General features: G+C 39.5%; 1 protein-coding gene across 2 annotated transcripts in view; it reads left to right on the top strand.

Moving 5' to 3' along the window:
- coro7 (coronin 7) overlaps window positions 1-23,177 on the top strand; it is a 350,254-nt gene that overhangs the window by 97,661 nt on the left and 229,416 nt on the right. For both annotated transcript variants that reach the window (XM_061884835.1, XM_061884833.1), the window contains exons 8-9: window positions 5,118-5,201; window positions 11,715-11,797. In XM_061884835.1, coding sequence (XP_061740819.1) covers window positions 5,118-5,201; window positions 11,715-11,797 — 167 coding nt within the window. The remainder of the gene's footprint in view (window positions 1-5,117; window positions 5,202-11,714; window positions 11,798-23,177) is intronic.

The following is a 23,177-nucleotide window of genomic DNA, read 5'->3' as shown; positions in this document are numbered from 1 at the left end:
GTTTTATTTTTATTCATTTTTTGTTTTATTTAGTCATTGGTGGAGCATAATATTGTTTTTAACATGGCTGTGCAGCACTTTGGAAACGTTATTGTTGTTTAAATGTGATATATAAACAAAGTGGATTGGATTGATTGGATTATTCAGAAGCTAACTGTGGAGGGAGCGTAGCCTGCGGGCCTGCAGCGAAGCGGGGTGTGCCAGGACCGGCCTCGAAATCAGCGACAGGTGTGTAGATGGCCCGCCTGGGCCTTGTTTTCTAATCATCTGTCGCTATGTCATAAGCAGCGGCCAGGAGGAAAGACGGGGTTGGGGCTGGAGCCAGAGTGCGAGCGAGAACGAAAGAGAAAAAGACAATTGCTGGAAAGCAACTGAGAGACTTATTGAAAAATAAAACGATATTGTAACCCTGAAACAGGCTCTCATGTCGGTGCTTGGTGGTCTGAAGAACCCCCAGGAGAGCAAGCCCCACACTAACCAATAATAAATAAATAATTCCTTACCATTAACGCAACTTCTTGAACTGGTGCGGTAAACAACGGATGGATGAATTAAAAATGCATGAGAATGTTTTATATTTTGAACATTATTTTTAACACTGATTACAAGTGGAATTATTCATTACTTATCGTGTCAAGCAATGTCAGCTCAGATTTACCTGAGAGCCGGATGCAGTCACCAAAAGAGCCACATTTGGCTCGCGAGCCATAGGTTCCCTACCCAAGTGCTGGAGGCTCCTGTTAGATGGAAACTACTGACGGCAGGCCTCGTGAAAAATCTAAGTACCGTATTTTTCGGACTATAAGTCGCGTTTTTTTTTGTAGTTTGGCCGGGGGTGGGACTTGGCCAAACTATAAAAAAAATATATTTTTTATTTTTATTTTTTATTATTTTATTTTTTCGGTTTGGCCAGGTCTCACCCCCTGCTGGACTGTGGAGAAGACTGCGACTTATAGTCCGAAAAATACGTTATTAGACTTAAGGTTTCAGTTGTGTGATATGAATACATTGTGGGGATATTTCCGGTCACTTCTTTCTCTGTAGAGCAGGGGTGTCCAAACTTTTTCCATTGAGGGCCGTGTCACGCCAAATTTCTTCCCCCCTACAAAAATCTTCCCACCGGAAGACATTGGGCGTGACAGCCCCTTTAATGCCCGAAGGACCCCAATGAGGGCGTGGTAATACCAAGTTATATGACTCTTAAGGGTTACAGATACAAAATTAGCGAAGCAAAAATAGCTTGAAAGATTAGCATGCTGGAATGCTAATTATTTTTCACCAATGACAATCAGCCAATTATAATGCTTTTAAAACAGGCAGCTGTGTGGGCTGCTTTAAGCAAGTTATATGACTCTTAAGGGTTACAGCTGCAAAATTAGCGAAGCAAAAATAGCTTGAAAGGTTAGCATGCTGGAATGCTAATATTTTGTAGGGGGGAAGAAATTTGGCGTGACAGCCGCACACTAAAACAAAGCAAGCGGGGGCCATTTTGGTATTTTTTATTTCAAAAACCAATACGATATACAGTGGGGCAAAAAAGTATTTAGTCAACCACCGATTGTGCAAGTTCTCCCACTTAAAATGATGACAGAGGTCTGTAATTTTCATCATAGGTACACTTCAACTGTGAGAGGCAGAATGTGAAAAAAAATCCAGGAATTCATATTGTAGGAATTTTAAAGAATTTATTTGTAAATTATGGTGGAAAAAAAGTATTTGGTCAACCATTCAAAGCTCTCACTGATGGAAGGAGGTTTTGGCTCAAAATATCACGATTCATGGGCCCATTCATTCTTTCCTTAACACGGATCAATCGTCCTGTCTCCTTATCAGAAAAACAGCCCCAAAGCATGATGTTTCCACCCCCATGCTTCACAGTAGGTGTGGTGTTCTTGGGATGCAACTCAGTATTCTTCTTCCTCCAAACACGACGAGTTGAGTTTATACCAAAATGTATACATGGATGATACAGCAGAGGATTGGGAGAATGTCATGTGGTCAGATGAAACCAAAATAGAACTTTTTGGTGTAAACTCAACACGTCTTGTTTGGAAGAAGAAGAATACTGAGTTGCATCCCAAGAACACCACACCTACTGTGAAGTATGGGGGTGGAAACATCATGCTTTGGGGCTGTAGTCTTCCCCTGACGGCCAGGTAATACAAAGCACAAGCTACCGTTTTTATCACATCCACAGGAGCCCGCATTCTCGTTGACTCTCCTTCGACACATGCACAAAGTTTTTCGGTCAGTAGAATCACAGCTGACCTAGACATTCGAAAGTTCTTTTGCCGTCTGAGATGTGTTGTATCCCAAATAGCTGCAATCGAGCATTTTCTTCTCTTAAGGTATTCATGTGTGATTTCCACAAGCGTCTGTACATGTAGAAGAATGAGAAACACGGGCATATCTGGATAACTCGCCTCCATATTTCCAGTGGTTACCTCCAATCTCTCTTACGTCACTTACTGTGAGGGTGCGAGGTTTTCCCGACTTCCCTTCCTCTCCGAACTCAGTTTGTAAACGATCAATGAGTCCATACAAAGCTAAGAGCCGGAGATGCAAGAAATACACGGCGCACTTACCCGTGTAAAAAAATCATCCAAGGACGGGAACCTTAAACGAAGGTTTAGTGGGGATGAAACGGGGCTTAGGCTAAATAATTATTTGTTTAAGGGGTTATCCGACCTAGTGTGGACATAGCCTAAGATAGGGGTCTGTAACCTGCGGCTCTAGAGCCGCATGTGGCTCTTTAGCACCATCCTGGTGGCTCCCTGGAGCTTTTTCAAAAATGTATGAAAATACAAAAAGATGAGGGAAATTTTCTTTCATTTTTTTTTTTTATTAGGGTTTCTGTAGAGGGCCAACATGACATAAACCTCCCTAATTATTAAAAATCCCAGTGTTTATATCAAACATGATTCCTTGAACTCACCGTGGTTTAACATGTATAATTGTATTCAATGATGCCAGAGAAAGACATATTGTATGCCACTCATTCTTTGTCTCATTTTGTCCACCAAACTTTTCATACTGTGTGTGAATGCTCAAAGGTGAGCTTTGTTGGTGTTACTGAATTGTGTGGAATGCTTATCAAGCACATTTGGTCATTGCATGACTGCAAGATAATCGATGCTAACATGCTATTTAGGCTAGCTGTATGAACATATTATATCATTATGCCTCAAATGTAGGTATATTTGAGATAATTTAATATCCTTTACTTTTATCTTCTTTGTGTGTAATTTAGTTTTGCATGTCTCATGACATATTATCTGTATGTAATATTGTGTGAATTTCAGATAGTTGTTTGTGTGCCATGTTGTTCCAGACCACAGCAAACATTACCTAGCTTGCCAAAGATTGTAATAAATCTATTAAAAGAGGACAGCCTTAACTTGGACACACACATCTATACCTTTGGACATTAGAAAGCCAGTCATTTCCAGAAGTTATCTCACCTTCTGAGTTGCCTCTGATTTACTAATGATTTCTAATGTTGTAAAAATGTGTAGAATAAATATAAAACATTTCAACATTTCTGTCAAAGAAGATTTGCTTCAGCCTGCGACACATAGTCATTTTGATAGTAGGCTATTATAGGTACAGTGGGGCAAAAAAGTATTTAGTCAGCCACCAATTGTGCAAGTTCTCCCACTTAAAATGATGACAGAGGTCTGTAATTTTCATCATAGGTACACTTCAACTGTGAGAGACAGAATGTAAAAAAAAAAAAAATCCAGGAATTCACATTGTAGGAATTTTAAAGATTTTTTTGTAAATTGTGGTGGAAAATAAGTATTTGGTCAACCATTCAAAGCTCTCACTGATGGAAGGAGGTTTTGGCTCAAAATCTCACGATACATGGCCCCGTTCATTCTTTCCTTAACACGGATCAATCGTCCTGTCCCCTTAGCAGAAAAACAGCCCCAAAGCATGATGTTTCCACCCCCATGCTTCACAGTAGGTGTGGTGTTCTTGGGATGCAACTCAGTATTCTTCTTCCCCCAAACACGACGAGTTGACTTTATACCAAAAAGTTCTATTTTGGTGTCATCTGACCACATGACATTCTCCCAATCCTCTGCTGTATCATCCATGTATCCATTTTGGTATAAACTCAACTTGTCGTGTTTGGAGGAAGAAGAATACTGAGTTGCATCCCAAGAACACCACACCTACTGTGAAGCATGGGGGTGGAAACATCATGCTTTGGGGCTGTTTTTCTGCTAAGGGGACAGGACGATTGATCCGTGTTAAGGAAAGAATGAATGGGGTCATGTATCGTGAGATTTTGAGCCAAAACCTCCTTCCATCAGTGAGAGCTTGGAATGGTTGACCAAATACTTATTTTCCACCATAATTTACAAATAAATTCTTTAAAATTCCTTCGATGTGAATTCCTGGATTTTTTTTCACATTCTGTCTCTCACAGTTGAAGTGTACCTATGATGAAAATTACAGACCTCTGTCATCATTTTAAGTGGGAGAACTTGCACAATCGGTGGCTGACTAAATACTTTTTTGCCCCACTGTAATACAGACACTTACGTCATGTGTTGCCTTCACTACAAGACTTACAGTATATACGGCTTTTCATTTTTTGGGGCTCCAGACAGATTTGTTTTTTGTATTTTTGGTCCTATGTGGCTCTTTCAGCGTTTTGGTTTGCCGACCCCTGGCCTAAGACAAACCAAGCAGTCCAGCTTCGATCGATAAATGCCCTGAGATTAAAATCGACTGAATGAATGAGAACATCCACAGACTGTTCTTAATTAAGTGACTTTTCATAACTTGTAAAAAAAAAAAAAAACACCCATTAAAACAAGTCTAGCAATGCTGTTTTGACAACCTACCTGAGTTTGTGTCTACCATCAAGACACAATGTCACAGGTTTGTAATGTAAGCTACACACCAGGCAGAGCTAACCTTTAAAGAACACACACAAGAAAAAAAACAAGCTTGGCTTTCATGGAACAAGTCCTGTTCTGTCTAAAGACAGGGATCTCTGTTTGTCTTCCATCTTGTCACTCATCAACAATCTTGAACAAGTCGTCTCAGTTGCTGTCAGAGATTTCAAGAGAAGTCGAGATCAAGAGGTTGTTTGTGTCTCACAGAGCGCCACCTGCCTGCAGAACAACAAAGATTCCCGCACCTTGTGGGCCAAAGATGACCTCCTGTTTACCACCGGCTTCGATAGGGTAAGAAAATGACTCTTTTTTTTTTTTTTTTTTTTCCCATCAAACAATATGATTTTGGATGCTGGTTTTGATCAAACATACATTTCGGAAGACTTTTGAAAAGCAGACGTGACAGATATGTCCCAGACCATTCAGAAGATTGTGTACTATAATACAGTATTTATAGATAAAGTATAAATAACGGTATAATCAAGTCATGTTTAAAACCTACATACAGTGGAACTTTGATTTACAAACAAATAGAAAAGTTTGTGTATTGAAGACATTTCTCCTTAAAGGCCTACTGAAATGAGATTGTCTTATTTAAACGGGGATAGCAGGTCCATTCTGTGTCATACTTGATCATTTCGTGATATTGCCATATTTTTGCTGAAAGGATTTAGTAGAGAACATCGACGATAAAGTTCGCAACTTTAGGTCGGTAATAAAAAAGCCTTGCCTTTACTGGAAGTAGCAGACGATATGCGCGTGACGTCACGGGTTTTGGAGCTCCTCACATCTGAAAATTGTTTACAATCATGGCCACCAGCAGCGAGAGCGATTCGGACCCAGAAAGCGACAATTTCCCCTTTAATTCAAGCGATGATGAAAAATTTGTTGATGAGGGAAGTGGGAGTGAACAACAAGGGAAAAAAAAAAAAAGACTATACCGTGAGAGCGATTCAGATATTAGACACATTTACTAGGATAATTCTGGAAAATCCCTTATCTGCTTATTGTGATAGTAATGTTTTAGTGAGATTATATGGTCGTACCTGTACAACCTGAAGGTCAGCCTCGCACCTTTCTTCAGCACCAGTCGACGGGTGGTGGCGATGCCCATCTCTGCCCTTCGCAAGGGACCCTCTTCAAAACACGATCTTTCGAAATGATCGCTGCATAATACACTGTACTTTGTGTGTGTGGTCCAATCCAACCGTGTTCGCTTGACCGCTCTGTTCCATAGTAAAGCTTCACCGTCATCTTTCGGGAATGTAAACAATGAAACACCGGCTGTGTTTGTGCTGCTAAAGACGGCCGCAATACACCGCTTCCCACCTACAGCTTTCTTCTTTGATGTCTCCATTATTCATTGAACAAATTGCAAAAGATTGAGCAACACAGATGTGTTTAATAATGTGGAATTATGCGATGAAAACAGACGACTTATAGCTGGGAACGGTGCTGGAACAAAATGTCCTCTACAATGCGTGACGTCACGTGCACGCGTCATCATACCGCAACGTTTCAGCAATTCAGTAAACTAACCCGTATCGGCAGGTGTTGCAATGTTAATATTTCATCATTGATATATAAACTATCAGACTGCGTGGTCGGTAGTAGTGGGTTTCAGTAGGCCTTTAATGCGTTCTTAGACAGTCTTCCGGGACCCTTCTGGCTTTTACCCTCTTTTTGTCTTCCCTCTCGAGAGCAGTTAGACATCTTCCATTATTTCTCATCAGCGTTGATTGCTGGGTCTTACAGCCCCCAGAAAGCGGACCCAACTGTTTTCCCAACCCTGTCACAGGTTATACAAAGAACTCGCCCTCTGAGGTCGCCACTGCTGACAGACCGGGATGTTCTTGCAAAAGATTCAGCAACACAGTGGTCCATAATACTGTGGAATTATGCGATGAAAACAGACGACTTATAGCTGGGAACGGTGCTGGAACAATATGTCCTCTACAATGCGTGAAAGTCACGCGCACGCGTCATCATACCGTGACATTTTAGCATGATACTGCCGCGCAAAATTTAAAACTGCAATTTAGTAAACTAAAAAGGCCGTATTGGCATGTGTTGCAATGTTAATATTTCATCATTGATATATAAACTATCAGACTGCGTGGTCGCTAGTAGTGGGTTTCAGTAGGCCTTTAATCTCCTTGGTGTGCAGCCAAAGAAAGAATAATGCTGTAGATAATCCCTGAATGTTTCAAACCACACATTGTTTGTCCAGTGGACTCGTATTCAGCTAGCAAAAGTAATAGACTAAACAAAAAACAAGTTAAATAGCACACAACTAGCACAGAAGCTAACAGCAACATTGTACTGACTAAATCAGCACCGGAGATCGATCAAGCCGACCACAATGGATGTGCTGCCGGACACAAAATGGCTGCACTGCAAGGTACATAATTGGTGGGAGAAAATTTAATACACTGTGACAAGGTTCGTACACCAAAGCATATTTTTATTTGGTCTGTGTTTCGCAAATCAGAAAGTTAGCCAAATGTAGGGTTCGTAAATTGAGATTCCACTGTATTAGATCACTACAGTTTAGACTTGGACTTCCTTTATTGTCATTCAAATTTGAATTTTACAGTACAGATAAGAACGGAATTTCGTCGCATTAGCTTGTTATAGTGCAAGATAAGAGCGCATTAATGTGCAGATATAAATAAATAGATTACTGTACAGATAAATATATTGCACTTTTGCATATGCATCCACGTTTAGGGATGTATGTTACATTGTCTTTATATTCCAGCAAGTTTATCCGTATTTTGGCGGGGAATTGAGGGAATTATTGTGATGCGTTCAAGAGTCTGGTGGCCTGAGGGAAGAAACTGTTACAGAACCTGGAGGTTCCGCTACGGCGGCTGCGGAACCTCTTTCCAGAGTCCAGCAGTGAGAACAGTCTTTGGTGGGGGTGAGAGATTTTCTGAGCCTTGGTCAGGCAGCGGCTTTTTGCGATTTCCCAGATAGGAAGAAGAGGAGTTGGATTTAGTAGTATGTTGTACAAAAATGCCTGGAAAACAGTAGAACACTTACATAATAAGAGGCAAGTCTAATAACTAAGCATTACGTTTGAAATGTAATTATTGGATTGCGACAAAATAGTTGAATATTGGGCCAAAAATGCAAAGTAGTTATTAGAAACCATACATAATTAGAGTCAAGTCTAATAACAAAGCATAATGTTTAAAATCCACATATTAGACCAACGTGATCATAATGATTGTAATTGCAATGATACCAAGTGCAGGAGCGTATCTAGGCGATACTACAATAATTGCATCAATATTTTTAAGCATCCCAATTTTTTTTTTTTACTTATATTATGCTCAAATGTCCCTGTACACATGCGTTAAAAAGTCTAATGTCTGTAATCTGCATTATTAAATCATTGGAATCAATGATCAATGGAGTCGACAATGTTTTAGCTACTTCTAAATCCCTAATCCTCGCCTCCATGGCGACAAATAAATTAAGTTTCTTACAAGTATCATCCCTGCAGGACGAGGAACAGCTAAACATGCTTCACTACACGCCGTAGCTCACCGGCGTCAAAATGTAAACAAACGCCATTGGTGGATCCCCAATTTGCGGCCCGCAGCTAATTGTTTTCCGGCCCGCCACACGTTCTGCAAAAATTGCAAAATTGATAGTATTGCAAAAATAAAAATAACAATTTAAAAAAACTGTAATGAGGTAAAATCTAATGAGAAAAAGTGGCAATGTTGACACAAAGCTGGCATGCGGGCAATTTTTTTCCCCCTTTTGTCTTTATTTTCTTTTTTTTTCCATTGCTCAAAAAAAAAGGACAAAAAATGTATGTTATAATGAATTATTGCTTAAAAATTATCACTTTAAATTGATTTATGTGTAAAAAATATTGCATATGTTGTGTGGTTGCCATATAAAAACATCAAAGTTTTGACAAAAGAGCATAAAACAAACAAAATAATAGTTCAAACCTAAAATCGACAGATATATCGGAAGTTGATCTTGAACTTTAAGTGTTAAAAGTAAAAAAAAAAATAATAAAAATGCATCACTTTATGAGTGGGGAACCTCTCGGATCTCAAAAATATTTTGTAGAATTTTATTGAACGTTTCACTGTGATTACTCAGAAATATTAAATAATTAAAACCAATGGTGTCCTGCATTATTTATCTTTGAAGGCTTTAATTGCGAAATAAAGGAACTCTCCTGAAGGAATCAATAAAGTACTATCTATCTATCCAAATACTGCATATTTCAGTTTTACTATAAAAAACAAAGATTTCTTTGACAGAAAAGGCATAAAACCTTATTTGTTTTACTTTATATCAACCTCAAGTTGATATATAGATTTACTGTAAGCATTAAATAAAATGAATAAAATAATAATTTGACTTATTTTTGACATTTTAGTGACTGAGACCCTCTATGCTCCCCAGGAGCCCTAAGGATTAAAAAAAAAAAATCCATATATTTTGTCATGGTTTGAAAATGAAAAATATCAAAATGGCCCCCGCATGCATACATTTTTCCATGTGTGGCCCTCTGTGGAAAAAGTTTTGACACCCCTGATCTACACCTAACGTCCACTGTAATGATACCAAGTACAGGAGCGTATATAGTTGATACTACTATGATTTAATCGATATTTTTGAGCATCACAAAGTCTTTTTTTGTTTTGTTTTTTAATTTATATAACACTTTTAACTCAGGAAATACGTCCCTGGACACATGAGGACTTTGATTATGACCAATGTATGATTTTAATTGCTCAAACACTGGCGCAATAAAAAGTCTAAGGTTTGTAATATGCATTACTAGCTCATTGAAATCCAGTTGGGTATTGTGTAAAAGTTTATCATCTGCAACTTGTTTAGTTTGCCCCTGGGCACTGCCACCTAGAACTACTACCCTCGGGCAGACGCTATAGGGTGCTAAAAGCGGGAACAAATAGACTAAAAAAACAGTTGTTACCCAAGAGCTGAGTGAGCACAAAGTGTCCATCATGTCCTCATGTGTCATGTCTTTTTATTTTTTTGGATTATAATGTGCAATAGTGTTAAATGTGTATCTAAGCGGTCACCAACCTTTTTGAAACCAAGAGCTACTTCTTGGGTACTGATTAATGCGAAGGGCTACCAGTTTGATACACCCTTAAATGAATTGCCAGAAATAGCCAATTTGCTCAATTTAGCTTGAATAAATAAATCTATATATATAAAAAAATGGGTATTTCTGTCCGTCATTCCGTCGTACATTTTTTTTTTCCTTTTACGGAAGGTTTTTTGTAGACATTAAATGATGAAAAAAAACACGTAATTGGACGGTTTAAAAGAGGAAAAAACACAAAAAAATGAAAATTGAATTTTGAAACATAATTTATCTTCAATTTCGACTCTTTAAAATTAAAAATTCAACCGAAAAAAATTAAGAGAGAAACTAGCTAATTCGAATCATTTTGAAAAAATTAAAAAAAAAAAATTATGGAACATCATTAGTAATTTTTCCTGATTAAAATTAATTTTAGAATTTTGATGACATGTTTTAAATAGGTTAAAATCCAATCTGCACTTTGTTAGAATAAATAACAAATTGGACCAAGTTATATTTCTAACAAAGACAAATCATTATTTCTTCTAGATTTTCCCAAAAAATGTTTTAAAAGAAATTCAATAGACTTTGAAGTAAGATTTAAATTTGATTCTACAGATTTTCTAGATTTACCATAATATTTTATTTTTATTTTAATCATGATAAGTTTGAAGAAATATTTCACAAATATTCTTCGTCGAAAAAACAAGCTAAAATGAAGAATAAAATGAAAATGCATTTATTATTCTTTACAATAAAAAAAAAATACTTGAACATTGATTTAGTCAGGAAACAAGAGGAAGGAATTTAAAAGGTAAAAAGGTATATTTGTATAAAAATCCTAAAATAATTTTTAAGGTTGTATTTTTTCTCAAAAATTGTCTTTCTGAAAGTTATAAGAAGCAAAGTAAAAAAATAAATACATTTATTTAAACAAGTTAAGACAAAGTCTTTAAAAAATGTTCTTGGATTTTTTAATTCTATTTGAGTTTTGTCTCTCTTAGAATCAAAAATGTCGAGCAAAGCGAGACCAGCTTGCTAGTAAATAAATAAAATTTAAAAAATAGAGGCAGCTCATTGGTAAGTGCGGCTATTTGAGCTATTTTTAGAACAGGCCAGCGGGCGACTCATCTGGTCCTTACGGGCTACCTGGTGCCCGCAGGCACCGCGTTGGTGACCCCTGGTGTAAATGTGTATATATATGCATATGTATATACTGTCTATATATATATATATATATACATTATTCTTCTTTTCTATCGTTTTTTTTACTATTTATATTACCAAATTGTGTATGCACCTTACCTGGCCGCGGATCGATCGGTACCGGGCCGCAGAATAATTTTTTATTAAATTTTATTATTTAAAAAAAATAAATAAATAAAATAAAATACAAAAAAATATGTATATTTTTTAATTAAAACAACATAAAAAACACAAGGTATGCTTACCATTAGTGCACCAACCCCCCAAAAAACCTCCCTTTTTCATGACAAAAACCTCCCTTTTTCATGACAAAGGAAAAAAATAAAAATAAATGATATCCCCCCACCCCCGCTGGGCCGCAGGACAAATTATCAAGCGTTGACTGGTCCGCAGCTACAAAAAGGTTGGGGACCACTGCCTTAAGGGATCTGCTCCAATTTTGTTGTTCTTTGAACCTGTTCACTGCAACACTGACAATAAAACTCTTTTCTAATCTATTCTGCATGTAGATGCGTAGCGGAGAGGTGAAGCTTTGGGACAGCAGGAAGTTGTCTTCTTCATTGAGCTCCGTTACCATTGGCACAACCAGTGGGTGAGTACTGCACCTAATGTGCAACCACTAAAAAAAAAAAAAAGTCATGACCTCAACTCTCTTCGTCTTGAGTGAGGTCACTTGAGTGTGGTCCTTGTGCATGTGTGTCATTTGGCACATGCACTGTATGTGTGTGGTAGATAGAAGGAGGTGTAAGGTTTCTTTAAGCTGTACGACAGCAATGTGGACCTCCCACAGCTGGGACACTGCACCTCCGCATTCCCGCCATTTCCCGGGTCTCAGATACACACCGATGCTTGTCTTGTGAATGTGTGCACGCTGCATACTTCTATTCATAACCGCTGTGACGGCTCAGGCGACCGCAGTAGACACATCGACACTTCTACCCCGCTCGCCGCCGGTCCTGCTTATTCAGTTTGCACTGTTTATTTTTCCAAACATGGCTGCTGTTTTATTGAATCACCCCAATTTCTTTTAATAATACCCTCCATAAACCTCAATGATAGCCAAAGGAGACAAAAGGCCTCAGAAATCAATAATTGAGGGGATGAGCCAGCTTTTAAATATGCATTGATAATAGGATCTATTAAGGAGCAGAATGGCGACTTGTCCAGGGTGCACCCCGCCTACCCTGCAACCCCGAAAGGGACAAGCGGTAGAAAAATGGATGGATGGATAGTAATTACAAACCCCGTTTCCATATGAGTTGGGAAATTGTGTTAGATGTAAATATAAACGGAATACAATGATTTGCAAATCCGCTTCAACCCATATTCAGTTGAATGCACTACAAAGATAATATATTTGATGTTCAAACTTAAATTTTATTTTTTTTTGCAACTAATTATTTAACCTAGAATTTCATGGCTGCAACACGTGCCAAAGTAGTTGGGAAAGGGCATGTTCACCACTGTGTTATCACCTTTTCTTTTAACAACACTCAATAAACGTTTGGGAACTGAAGAAAGTAATTGTTGAAGCTTTGAAAGTGGATTTTTTTCCCATTCTTCTTTTATGTAGAGTTTCAGTCAATCAACATTTTACGATTCGTAATGCGCCTTTTTTTTTGGTTTTTTTGGTTTTTAGGTTTGATTGTGTTCCCGTTATTTGCCTTTTCAACTGTTATTTGTCCACTGCAAACACCTTTTAAAAGCAAAAAAAAAAAAAAAACAGGAAAAAAATACAAACGTACAGCACATGATTTGGGAATAGTGTTGGCTAAACCGTAAAGATGTCACGACTCAGACTTGGGCGTGGATTGTTTTCCCGAGGTGCAAAGCGAATGGAGTGGAAACGGTAAAGACATCTTTATTTTATTTTAACACTATAACTAAAAAACAGGAACAAACAAAAGGCACGCACAATGGCGGAGAACAAACTTGACTAATGAAAACAAAAAAAACTTGCACTATGGCATGAATAGCGAGCTATAAACAAAACTTACTTGGCATAGAACTGTGAAAGATGGCATGATGTGAGTAGAGGTATCGAGGGTGATAGTTGGTAGACGATGACGTTGCCAGGACGAAGAACAGAAACAGACCGCTTAAATAGCAGTGACATAATCAGTGAAAACAGGTGCGAGACATGAGGACAGGTGAAAACTAATGAGTTGTTATGGTAACAAAACAAACCAGGAAGTGCATAAACAGGAACTGAGTGTCCAAAAAACAAAAAGAACATGACTAAAACAAAACATGATCACACAAAAGAAATGTGTTAATAACTTAATTATTTCGATTGCTTTTTTCCTTTGGGTCATGTTCATGTTTACTCTGTCGAGCTGCTGCTCTGGTGGTGTGATGATGACACCACTTGAAGAGAATGTACCAGCTGACTGATGATTTCTAAGAACCTAAAAGGCATTCGCTACTCAGTCTGCAATTGGTTATCACAAACAAAGCCAATGACATTTTATCGGATAAAGCAGAAATCCTAGGGTAGAGATTAGGCAGTGGTGTGCCGTCAGAGCCAGCAAGGCCTTCTCAGCTGGCCTAACATAACCAGAAATCATGATCATAATTAAAATGTTTTTTTATTTACTTTTCCTGAATATCTAAAAGTATTCATATTCTCTCCATGTCATATTATGCTCCTTTCTGCGCTGTTGTTTTTAAGTTAGAGTTTTTATCCAATCAGAATTCAGCTAGCTTATGTTGCCATGCTGTACCAAATCGGCCAGGAGCCTTCAGAATCAACAATGCGGGAGTCTATGCACTGTAAGTGATCGGGCACATACAGTTGATAGACAATTGCAATCGCCAATCAGGTCAGGAGTTGTTGTCAGTAAGGCCTTCTAGCTGGCCTCACGTTGAACGTGATTGGATACTCACCGGGACCGTTGGCGGATGAATTTGAGAGCACATACGGTGGAATTGTTTTTAATGTTTTGAACGGCAATGAATTTCATTTTGCTGGATAAAAGTGCCATTCCTGTAAAGGCTGTTAACTACCAGAGGTGCTGTTGATCAGCTTCAATGTACGAGCTCCAAACTGATTAAAATTTTTCTTTGATGTACACACGTTTCATCCATCCATTTTGTGCCTGGCAGCACATCCATTGTGGGCGGGCTCATCGCTCCCTGGTGCTGTGTCAGCTACTGAGCTCAGTTCTACTTTGTATGCGTTTTACATGTTTTTTAGTCATTTTACAAAATTTTTCTAATTTTGCTAGCTCAATACGTGTCCAATGAAAGCAATGGATGTGTGGTTTTGAAACATTCAGGAAGTATCCAAAGCGTTGCCAACACTGCCACCTCTTCTCCCAACCCTCTCCCTTCCCATGCACACCAATAAGACCAACCAACTGAATTTTATTTTTCATTCCAAATCATTGGAACGACCGAGCTGTTAAAGAGTTTTGTCATTTCAAACTGTGAATGAACCGCAGGGGTAATGACAGAGTGTGTGTGTGTGGGTCGGCAGGGCGTCTGAAAATGAGGACAGTTTAGCTTGTTGTTGTTTTTAATTTTTTTTTTTTAGAAATACAAAGTTGATCTATCACCCTCTTGTCATGTTTATTTGGTATACAGTGCTGTGTAGGGTTGCAAAATTCCTGTCAAAGTTTGTTGCTGACAAACCCTAAAATGCAAAGAAGGAGGCAGGCATTGAGTAGGAAAACATGATTTAATTAAAATACTAGGACAAACAAAAAGGCTACTAACAAAAGGTTGCGCACGAGGCGGATAACAAACTAAAAGAGCTAGCATGGGAGCTTGAAGATAACGAGCAGGAAACAAAAGTCGTTACTTGTAGTATGAAAACAAACTGGAAGCAGGGAACAAAAAACAGTAAGCTACAAACAGCTACCGAATATAGTTTACCGCTATGCTGCCAAGACACGACCAGTAGGAACGACAAGTAGAAATGACATTGACACGACAGGAGCGACAATACAGAAGCGAAATGACAATAATCTAGCATCTGACTGGAGGACAAAACAGGCTCAAATAGTGGCTGGCTGATTGACACCAGGTGTGGCCAGGTGCCAATCAGCCACAGCTGAGGGGACACAGCACTCAGGGAGACAAAACAGGAAACAGAAACAAAATAAGAGTGCTGACAGGAACTAAAGACAAAAAAATACTACACACACAGAGGAAAAAACAAGAACACAAACAAACTGTCAGGGGCAAGCCTGACAATTCCGGGAATATTCAAATTTGGAAACGGGAATTAATGGGGAATTAATGAGGAATTAATGGGAATAAACATTGAATGCAAGATGCTAGATTGTGCAGCATGAATATTTAAAACAACCTGATTTAATGCAAATTCAGTTGAATTTCAACCCTGCACGGTGCATTCCTCCATCACATTTGCAGTGCATTCTTCCATCCCATGCCCAGATAATTCCCAGCATGCCACACACTACAGCAGGGCTATTGAGGCCACACTAGTATTTGAGCCCAAGGACTTCATCCAGTCAGGTAATTTTTGATGGTATTACTGTGGTAAATATATTTGATCTACGGTATTTAAGTGTAATAGAGGTGTAATTGCTTGTTACTGTATGACTGTAGACTACTCCAGCAGACTTCCACTCAAGCTAGCTAGCTGTTCCTGTACTTGTGGTAGATTTCCGGAAACTTTCCATCCCTTTGCAACCCTAGCACTGTGTAGTGCAGGGATGTAACGGTATTAAAATCTCAGGGTACAATAATAGCACTGTATTAAGCACGGTATCATTGTGGTATATGCTTCCCACCCCCCAAAAAAAGACTTAAAAATGTTATTGTGTAAAATGAAGTGGCAAGAATGATAAACACACTTACTGTAATTGAACACAAACATAATGCTAAAATGTTCTACCGTATTTTCGGACCATAGGGCGCACCGGATTATAAGGCGCACTGCCGATGAATGGTATATATTTATAGCTTTTTTTCATATATAAGGCAAACCAGATTACAGGGTGCATTAATATTATTAATTTTTTCTGAATGGATAACACTTCCTTGTGGTCTACATAACATGTAATGGTGGTTCAAAACATTGCATAGATGATGTTTTACAGATCATCTTCAAGCCGCTTTCTGACAGTCGCTTTAGGATGCGCCGTTTTGTGGGTGGTCTTATTTATGCGGCTCACCTTTGGCAGCGTCTTCTCCCCGTCATATTTTGTTGTAACGGTGTAGCGTGCAAGGACGGGAGTGGAAGAAGGGTCAAAAGATGGATCTAACTGTTTTCATGACATTCAGACTTTACTTAAATTAATAACGGAGCAGTATCTCCTCATCTGTAAACCGGAAATGTGTCCCGAGATAAACCGTCCGACCACAACTCTAATAACTAAAGTTCCTTGGGTGAATAATGCAAACTCACTACACCGGTATGTTTTAGCGCTTTCATGGCGAGTTTACTGACAGATATAAGTAAGAACTTTATACTACTTTATATTAGAAAGGGCAACAACGGAGGATGAATGTCCCATAGCAAGAAGATAGAGAAAAAAGAACCTTATCCATTACGGTGTCCCCACATACTACAAAGGCGGACTCGCGCAATTTTTCAGGACCTATACAGATCAGCAGGTGCCAGATGGTAAGAAAAGTTACTTTTACATAATATGGCGAAACAAAACACCAGATCATGTCTTACCTTATACACACACCATAATAATTCTTATACGTTTAATGCGCCGACAATCCATCAAGCGGTGTGGCTTCATAGCTTACCAAAGTCGTACTAAAACATTTTGATACATTTTTGAGCGCTGTGTTATATTTTCAATGGAACATATAAAATGTTGGTGTTGTTTACTTGAGTCATATTTCAGTCTACACATATCTCTTATGTTTGGGCGGTATAGCTTGGTTGGTAGAGTGGCTGTGCCAGCAACTTGAGGGTTCCAGGTTCGATCCCCGCTTCTACCAACCTGGTCACTGCCGTTGTGTCCTTGGGCAAGACACTTTACCCACCTGCTCCCAGTGCCACCCACACTGGTTTAAATGTAACTTAGATATTGGGTTTCACTATGTAAAAAAGCGCTTTGAGTCACCAGAGAAAAGAGCTATATAAATATAATTCACTTCACTTCACTTTGATTGCCATCTACTGGTCACACTTTTCAGAACACCATGTACCAAATAAAATAGCTTCCAGGTCAGAACGTACGCAAACCCAGAATTAATCTGTACATTAGGCATAAGACGCACTGTGAAGTTTTGAGGGGGGGAAAATCATTTTAAGTGCGCCTTATAGTCCGGAATATATGTTAATTGTATTATTACTGCGTACAGGTATACATATAAATTAAAAACTTGGTGAGTGTAGTTTTTTTGCTGCAACTTTTGAAATGGCCGGTCTGAAAGTAAACTACATCTCTAAAAATTCCCTGCGTAACCTAAGTGTGGGGTGTCATAAAGCAGAGGGAAATTATTGGTTTTTTTTCCATCAAATACTGAAGTTTTCATTAAAATACACGTTTTGGGTTACTGTATGTTGCTAACAGACAGATCGACAAACCCTGGCGAAAGCACAACCTCTTTGGTCGGTGTACTGCAAGGAAAACCCGCCGCCTTCATCTGGAGCGTTTCCAAGGCGACACATAAAACCGGTCAGAAGTTGTGATGTTTTCAACCACAATTTTTTTACAGTAACATTGAATGAACACGTGGTTTGAATGGATTTGTTATGCATGTTTGAAGTAGTAAGTGTCCCAGGCGGCACTGCGGACAAAAAACCCCAAAACAAATGAGTGACACTGCTCTGCGGAGAACACACGTAATATGAGAAGCTACTTGATGAACCAATACCCAGAAAATAAAAATTGATGAGATATTAACTTTATTAAACGTTAAATTGTCAGGTTACTTTTCCGAGAACTCAGTACAGATCTGAACAAAAATGGCTTTATTTAGAAAAGTACCGAAATACATTTTGGTGCCGGTACCAAAATATTGGTATCGGGACAACACTAATGTGTGTGTGTGTGTGTGTGTGTGTGTGTGTCTGTATATATATATGTATATATATATGTATATATATATGTATATATATATGTATATATATATATATATATATATATATGTATATGTGTGTGTGTATATGTGTCTGTGTATGTATGCCATCCATCAATTTCTACCGCTTATTCCCTTTGGGGTCGCGGGGGGCGCTGGTGCTTATCTCAGCTACAATTGGGTGGAAGGAGGGGTGAAGTGAAGTGAATTATATTTATATAGCGCTTTTCTCAAGTGACTCAAAGCGCTTTACATAGTGAAACCCAATATCCAAGTTACATTTAAACCAGTGTCACTGGGAGCAGGTGGGTAAAGTGTCTTGCCCAAGGACACAACGGCAGTGACTAGGATGACACAAGCGGGAATCGAACCTGCAACCCTCAAGTTGCTGGCACGGCCACTCTACCAACCGAGCTATGCCGCCACCCTGGACAAGTCGCTATCTCATCGCAGGGCCAACACAGATGGACAGACAACATTCACACTCACATTCACACACTAGGGCCAATTTAGTGTTGCCAATCAACCTATCCCCAGGTGCATGTCTTTGGAGGTGGGAGGAAGCCGGAGTACCCGGAGGGAACCCACGCATTCACGGGGAGAACATGCAAACTCCACACAGAAAGATCCTGAGCCCGGGATTGAACCTTGACCTTCAGGACATTTGTATTGTGAGGCAGACGCACTAACCCCTCTGCCACCATATATATTAATTCATCCATTTTCTACCGCTTATTCCCTTTGGGGTCGTGAGGGGCACTGGTGCCTATCTCAGCTACAATCGGGCGGAAGGCGGGTTTACCCCCTGGACAAGTCGCCACCTCATCGCAGGGCGTGTATATATATATATGTATGTATATATGTATATATATATATATATATATATATATATGTATATGTATATGTGCGTGTGTGTATATATGTATTTTTGCGTGTGTGTATATATGTATATGTGTGTATATATATATGTATGTATGTGTGTGTGTCTGATAGATATATATATATATATATACATACATACATATATATACATACACACATATATATATATATATACATACACATATATATATATACATACACACACATATATATAGGTATGTGTGTATGTATATATGTATGTGTATGTTTGTGTATATATGTATATGCATGTATATGTATATATATATGTAAGTGTATGTATGTGTAGGTATATATATATATATGTATGTATATATATATATATATATATATATATATATATATATATATATATATATATAATACCTTTACACCCCTAGTCTAGTGTTGTAATCTGTGATCAATGTGTACAAACTTTATCTCAAATATGGACTTTTGTCAGAGCTGCAACACATTTTTCATCTTTTCTTATGGAGGAATTTGCTTCAATATTTGAACTTTTCCAAGTTTGTAAATGGAGGTTCCACCTTATTACCATCCATGGATATTCATGCACATAATGTCCTCTCAAACCATGGACATGAACCATCTCGTCCCCACGTTAAAAACACAACTAGTACACTGCCTTCATTCATCTCCTCGCACGTCTGCCCGAGTTTGTCCTCCACTTTTTGTCCGGACTGTTGGGTATTTTCTTGAATTGGTTTTGTTATTGTGGTCCTTATCACCGGTGTGGACAAACGCCGCCATCAAAAGGAGGCCTTGTTTCCATTTATCTCTTCAGTTCAACAGGAGCGTGATTTTGTGTGTGTGCTGCACAGCTCAGTCCAACATGCACAGTGGAGCGTTTCCTCCCTGTCATTTTAGGCCCGAGGTACACATAAAGAGAGATGTGTTCTTCTTTTCTTCTTGCCTGTTCCTAATTAAAAGGGCTGTGGTAAACACGGGGTGTAATCGGAGCGGCGAGCTGGCTTATATCGAGATGGGTTTTGCGCGTCCACAGTTTTCAGTGGGACTGTTTTCTTTGGAGTGCCACAACATAAAGAGGCCCTGTGCAGGAGTCAGTAGAACACGGCTGTGGGTGGAGAAGCATTTTAATGGAGAATAATAAAAGGGTTTTTTTTGGGGGGGGGGTGATGTAAAATAAAGATGAAGGATGTTGAATATTTTTAGGAGAACATGTTTTAATGCAATTCTAGCTATTTTGTTGTTGTTTTTTAACACAGAGAATGGAACCGATATGCTTTCATGTGGACTAGAGTTGTACGGTATACCGCTATTACTATAACACGGTGATACTAATGAATCATATTCGGTACTATACCACCTCTATAAAGTACTGGTCCGCCACCCCCCATTTTTTGGCATCACAACATTGTCTTTCATTTTAAAAAAATGTACAGTGGGGCAAAAAAGTATTTAGTCAGCCACCGATTGTGCAAGTTCTCCCACTTAAAATGATGACAGAGGTCTGTAATTTTCATCATAGGTACACTTCAACTGTGAGAGACAGAATGTGAAAAAAAAATCCAGGAATTTTAAATAATTTATTTGTAAATTATGGTGGAAAATAAGTATTTGGTCAACCATTCAAAGCTCTCACTGATGGAAGGAGGTTTTGGCTCAAAATCTCACGATAAATGGCCCCATTCATTCTTTCCTTAACACGGATCAGTCGTCCTGTCCCCTTAGCAGAAAAACAGCCCCAAAGCATGATGTGTCCACCTCCATGCTTCACAGTAGGTGTGGTGTTCTTGGGATGCAACTCAGTATTTTTCTTCCTCCAAACACGAAGAGTTGAGTTTATACCAAAATGGATACATGGATGATACAGCAGAAGATTGAGAGAATGTCATGTGGTCAGATGAAACTAAAATAGAACTTTTTCATAATACACTGTACTTTGTATGTGTGGTCCAATCCAACCGTGATCGCTTGACCGCTCTGTTCCATAGTAAAGCTTCACCGTCATCTTTCGGGAATGTAAACAATGAAACACCGGCTGTGTTTGTGTTGCTAAAGGCGGCCGCAATACACCGCTTCCCACCTACAGCTTTCTTCTTTGACGTCTCCATTATTCATTGAACAAATGGCAAAAGATTCAGCAACACAGATGTCCAGAATACTGTGGAATTATGCGATGAAAACAGACGACTTATAGCTGGGAACGGTGCTGGAACAAAATGTCCTCGACAATGCGTGATGTCACGTGCACGCGTCATCATACCGCAAAGTTTCGGCAATTCAGTAAACTAACCCGTATTGGCATGCGTTGCAATGTTAATATTTCATCATTGATATATAAACTATCAGACTGCGTGGTCGGTAGTAGTGGGTTTCAGTAGGCCTTTAATGCGTTCTTAGACAGTCTTCCGGGACCCTTCTGGCTTTTACCCTCTTTTTGTCTTCCCTCTCGAGAGCAGTTAGACATCTTCCATTATTTCTCATCAGCGTTGATTGCTGGGTCTTACAGCCCCCAGAAAGCGGACCCAACTGTTTTCCCAACCCTGTCACAGGTTATACAAAGAACTCGCCCTCTGAGGTCGCCAGTGCTGACAGACCGGGATGTTAACTGAAAAAAAAAAAGTTTTTTTGTTGTAGCCGAAGACAAAAAAGAGTGAACCAGGTGTGATGCTCCCTCCCTCTTTCGTCTTTGGAGTCTCCACGGTCTATTTCTGTGTGTTTTTCTAGCAGGGTCATGCCTGAGAGCAGGGCGCAGTCATCGGGTGTAATTGAGCCAGGCTCCCTCCCCTTTAATCAAACGGATCGGGGAGAGGTAAAAAAAAAAAAAAAAGGGAACACTCGCGCCTTTCTTCGATCACAGCCCGGGCGCTCTGAAATCAGTCCCAGATGAAGGCTTTCCTGCGGAGATTAGGCGCAGCTGCAGAGCATGCAAGAAAGCAAAACGCAAGAAAGTTTGACCTTGCTTCCTTCGAGAAAAACAACACTTTCTTTTCCTTGTTAGTGAACTGCTGCAGGAAGACAACATTGCACTCCTCAGGTCGGACGTGGTCATACCTTTTTTTTTTTTTTTTTTTTCCCGGAATGGCTCCTTGGGGGATGGGATGGCAAATATGTGACCGCTCACGCTCCGTCTAAGAACCTGAACTCTGTGCTCTGACAGATCAAACATAAGGTCCGGAATCTGTTAGCCATTTGAGGGTTTCGGCTTGGGGTTCAGTGGAAAAGGGGGGTGGAGGAGGACATCCTGAAACACATTTTTTTCAAAGGTGCCATGTTGTATTATTAGTACCAGCAGAGTCTGGGACGTCCCACAGTGGTGTCTTGGAAGCATAGGCGCCAATCTTCATTTCTGTCAGTGGGTGCTCGGTGTGTGTGTGTGTTAGTTTTGTCCCGATACCAATATTTTGGTACTGGTACCAAAAATATTTTGGTAATTTTCGGTACTTTTCTAAATAGAGGGGACCACAAAAATGTCACTACTGACTTTATTTTAACCCAAAAATCTTAGGGTACATTAAACATATGTTTCTCTTTGAAGTTTGTCCTTAAATAAAATAGTGAACATACTTGTCTTTTATTAGTAAGTAAACCATCAATCAATTAATCATTTAATGTTTATTCATATAGCCCTTAATCACAAGTGTCTCAAAGGGCTGCACAAGCCTCAATGACATCCTCTGTTCTAATCCCACATAAGGGCAAGGAAAAACTCACAACCCAGAGGGATGTCAATGTGAATGACTATAAGCAACCTTGGAGAGGACCGCAGATGTGCATCGGGGAGACCGGATGCAGTGACGTCGAGTGGGTCTAGCATAATTGTGGAGAGGTGGAGCCGTCGGTCCGACAGAGCGGCGGGGCACGCTGTAGCCCGGCGCAAGATGGCGGAGAGGAGGCGGAGAATTTGAGCGAGCGGCGAGGCGGGGCATGCCGGGAGCGACGCCGCAGACGAGATCAGGTGCGTGGGTCGCGCACCTGGACCCAATCATTTCTCCTCACGATGTATAAAAGGGGAGAAGGAGGAAGAGAGCCCGCAGCAGCGACCGAGGAGCAAAAGCGACGGATAGCGAGCCGCAGACGACGACGACGACTTG

This window comes from Nerophis ophidion, linkage group LG23 (genome assembly GCF_033978795.1).
Source record: "Nerophis ophidion isolate RoL-2023_Sa linkage group LG23, RoL_Noph_v1.0, whole genome shotgun sequence".
NCBI lineage: Eukaryota > Metazoa > Chordata > Actinopteri > Syngnathiformes > Syngnathidae > Nerophis > Nerophis ophidion.
This window is presented reverse-complemented; position numbering and strand designations above follow the sequence as displayed.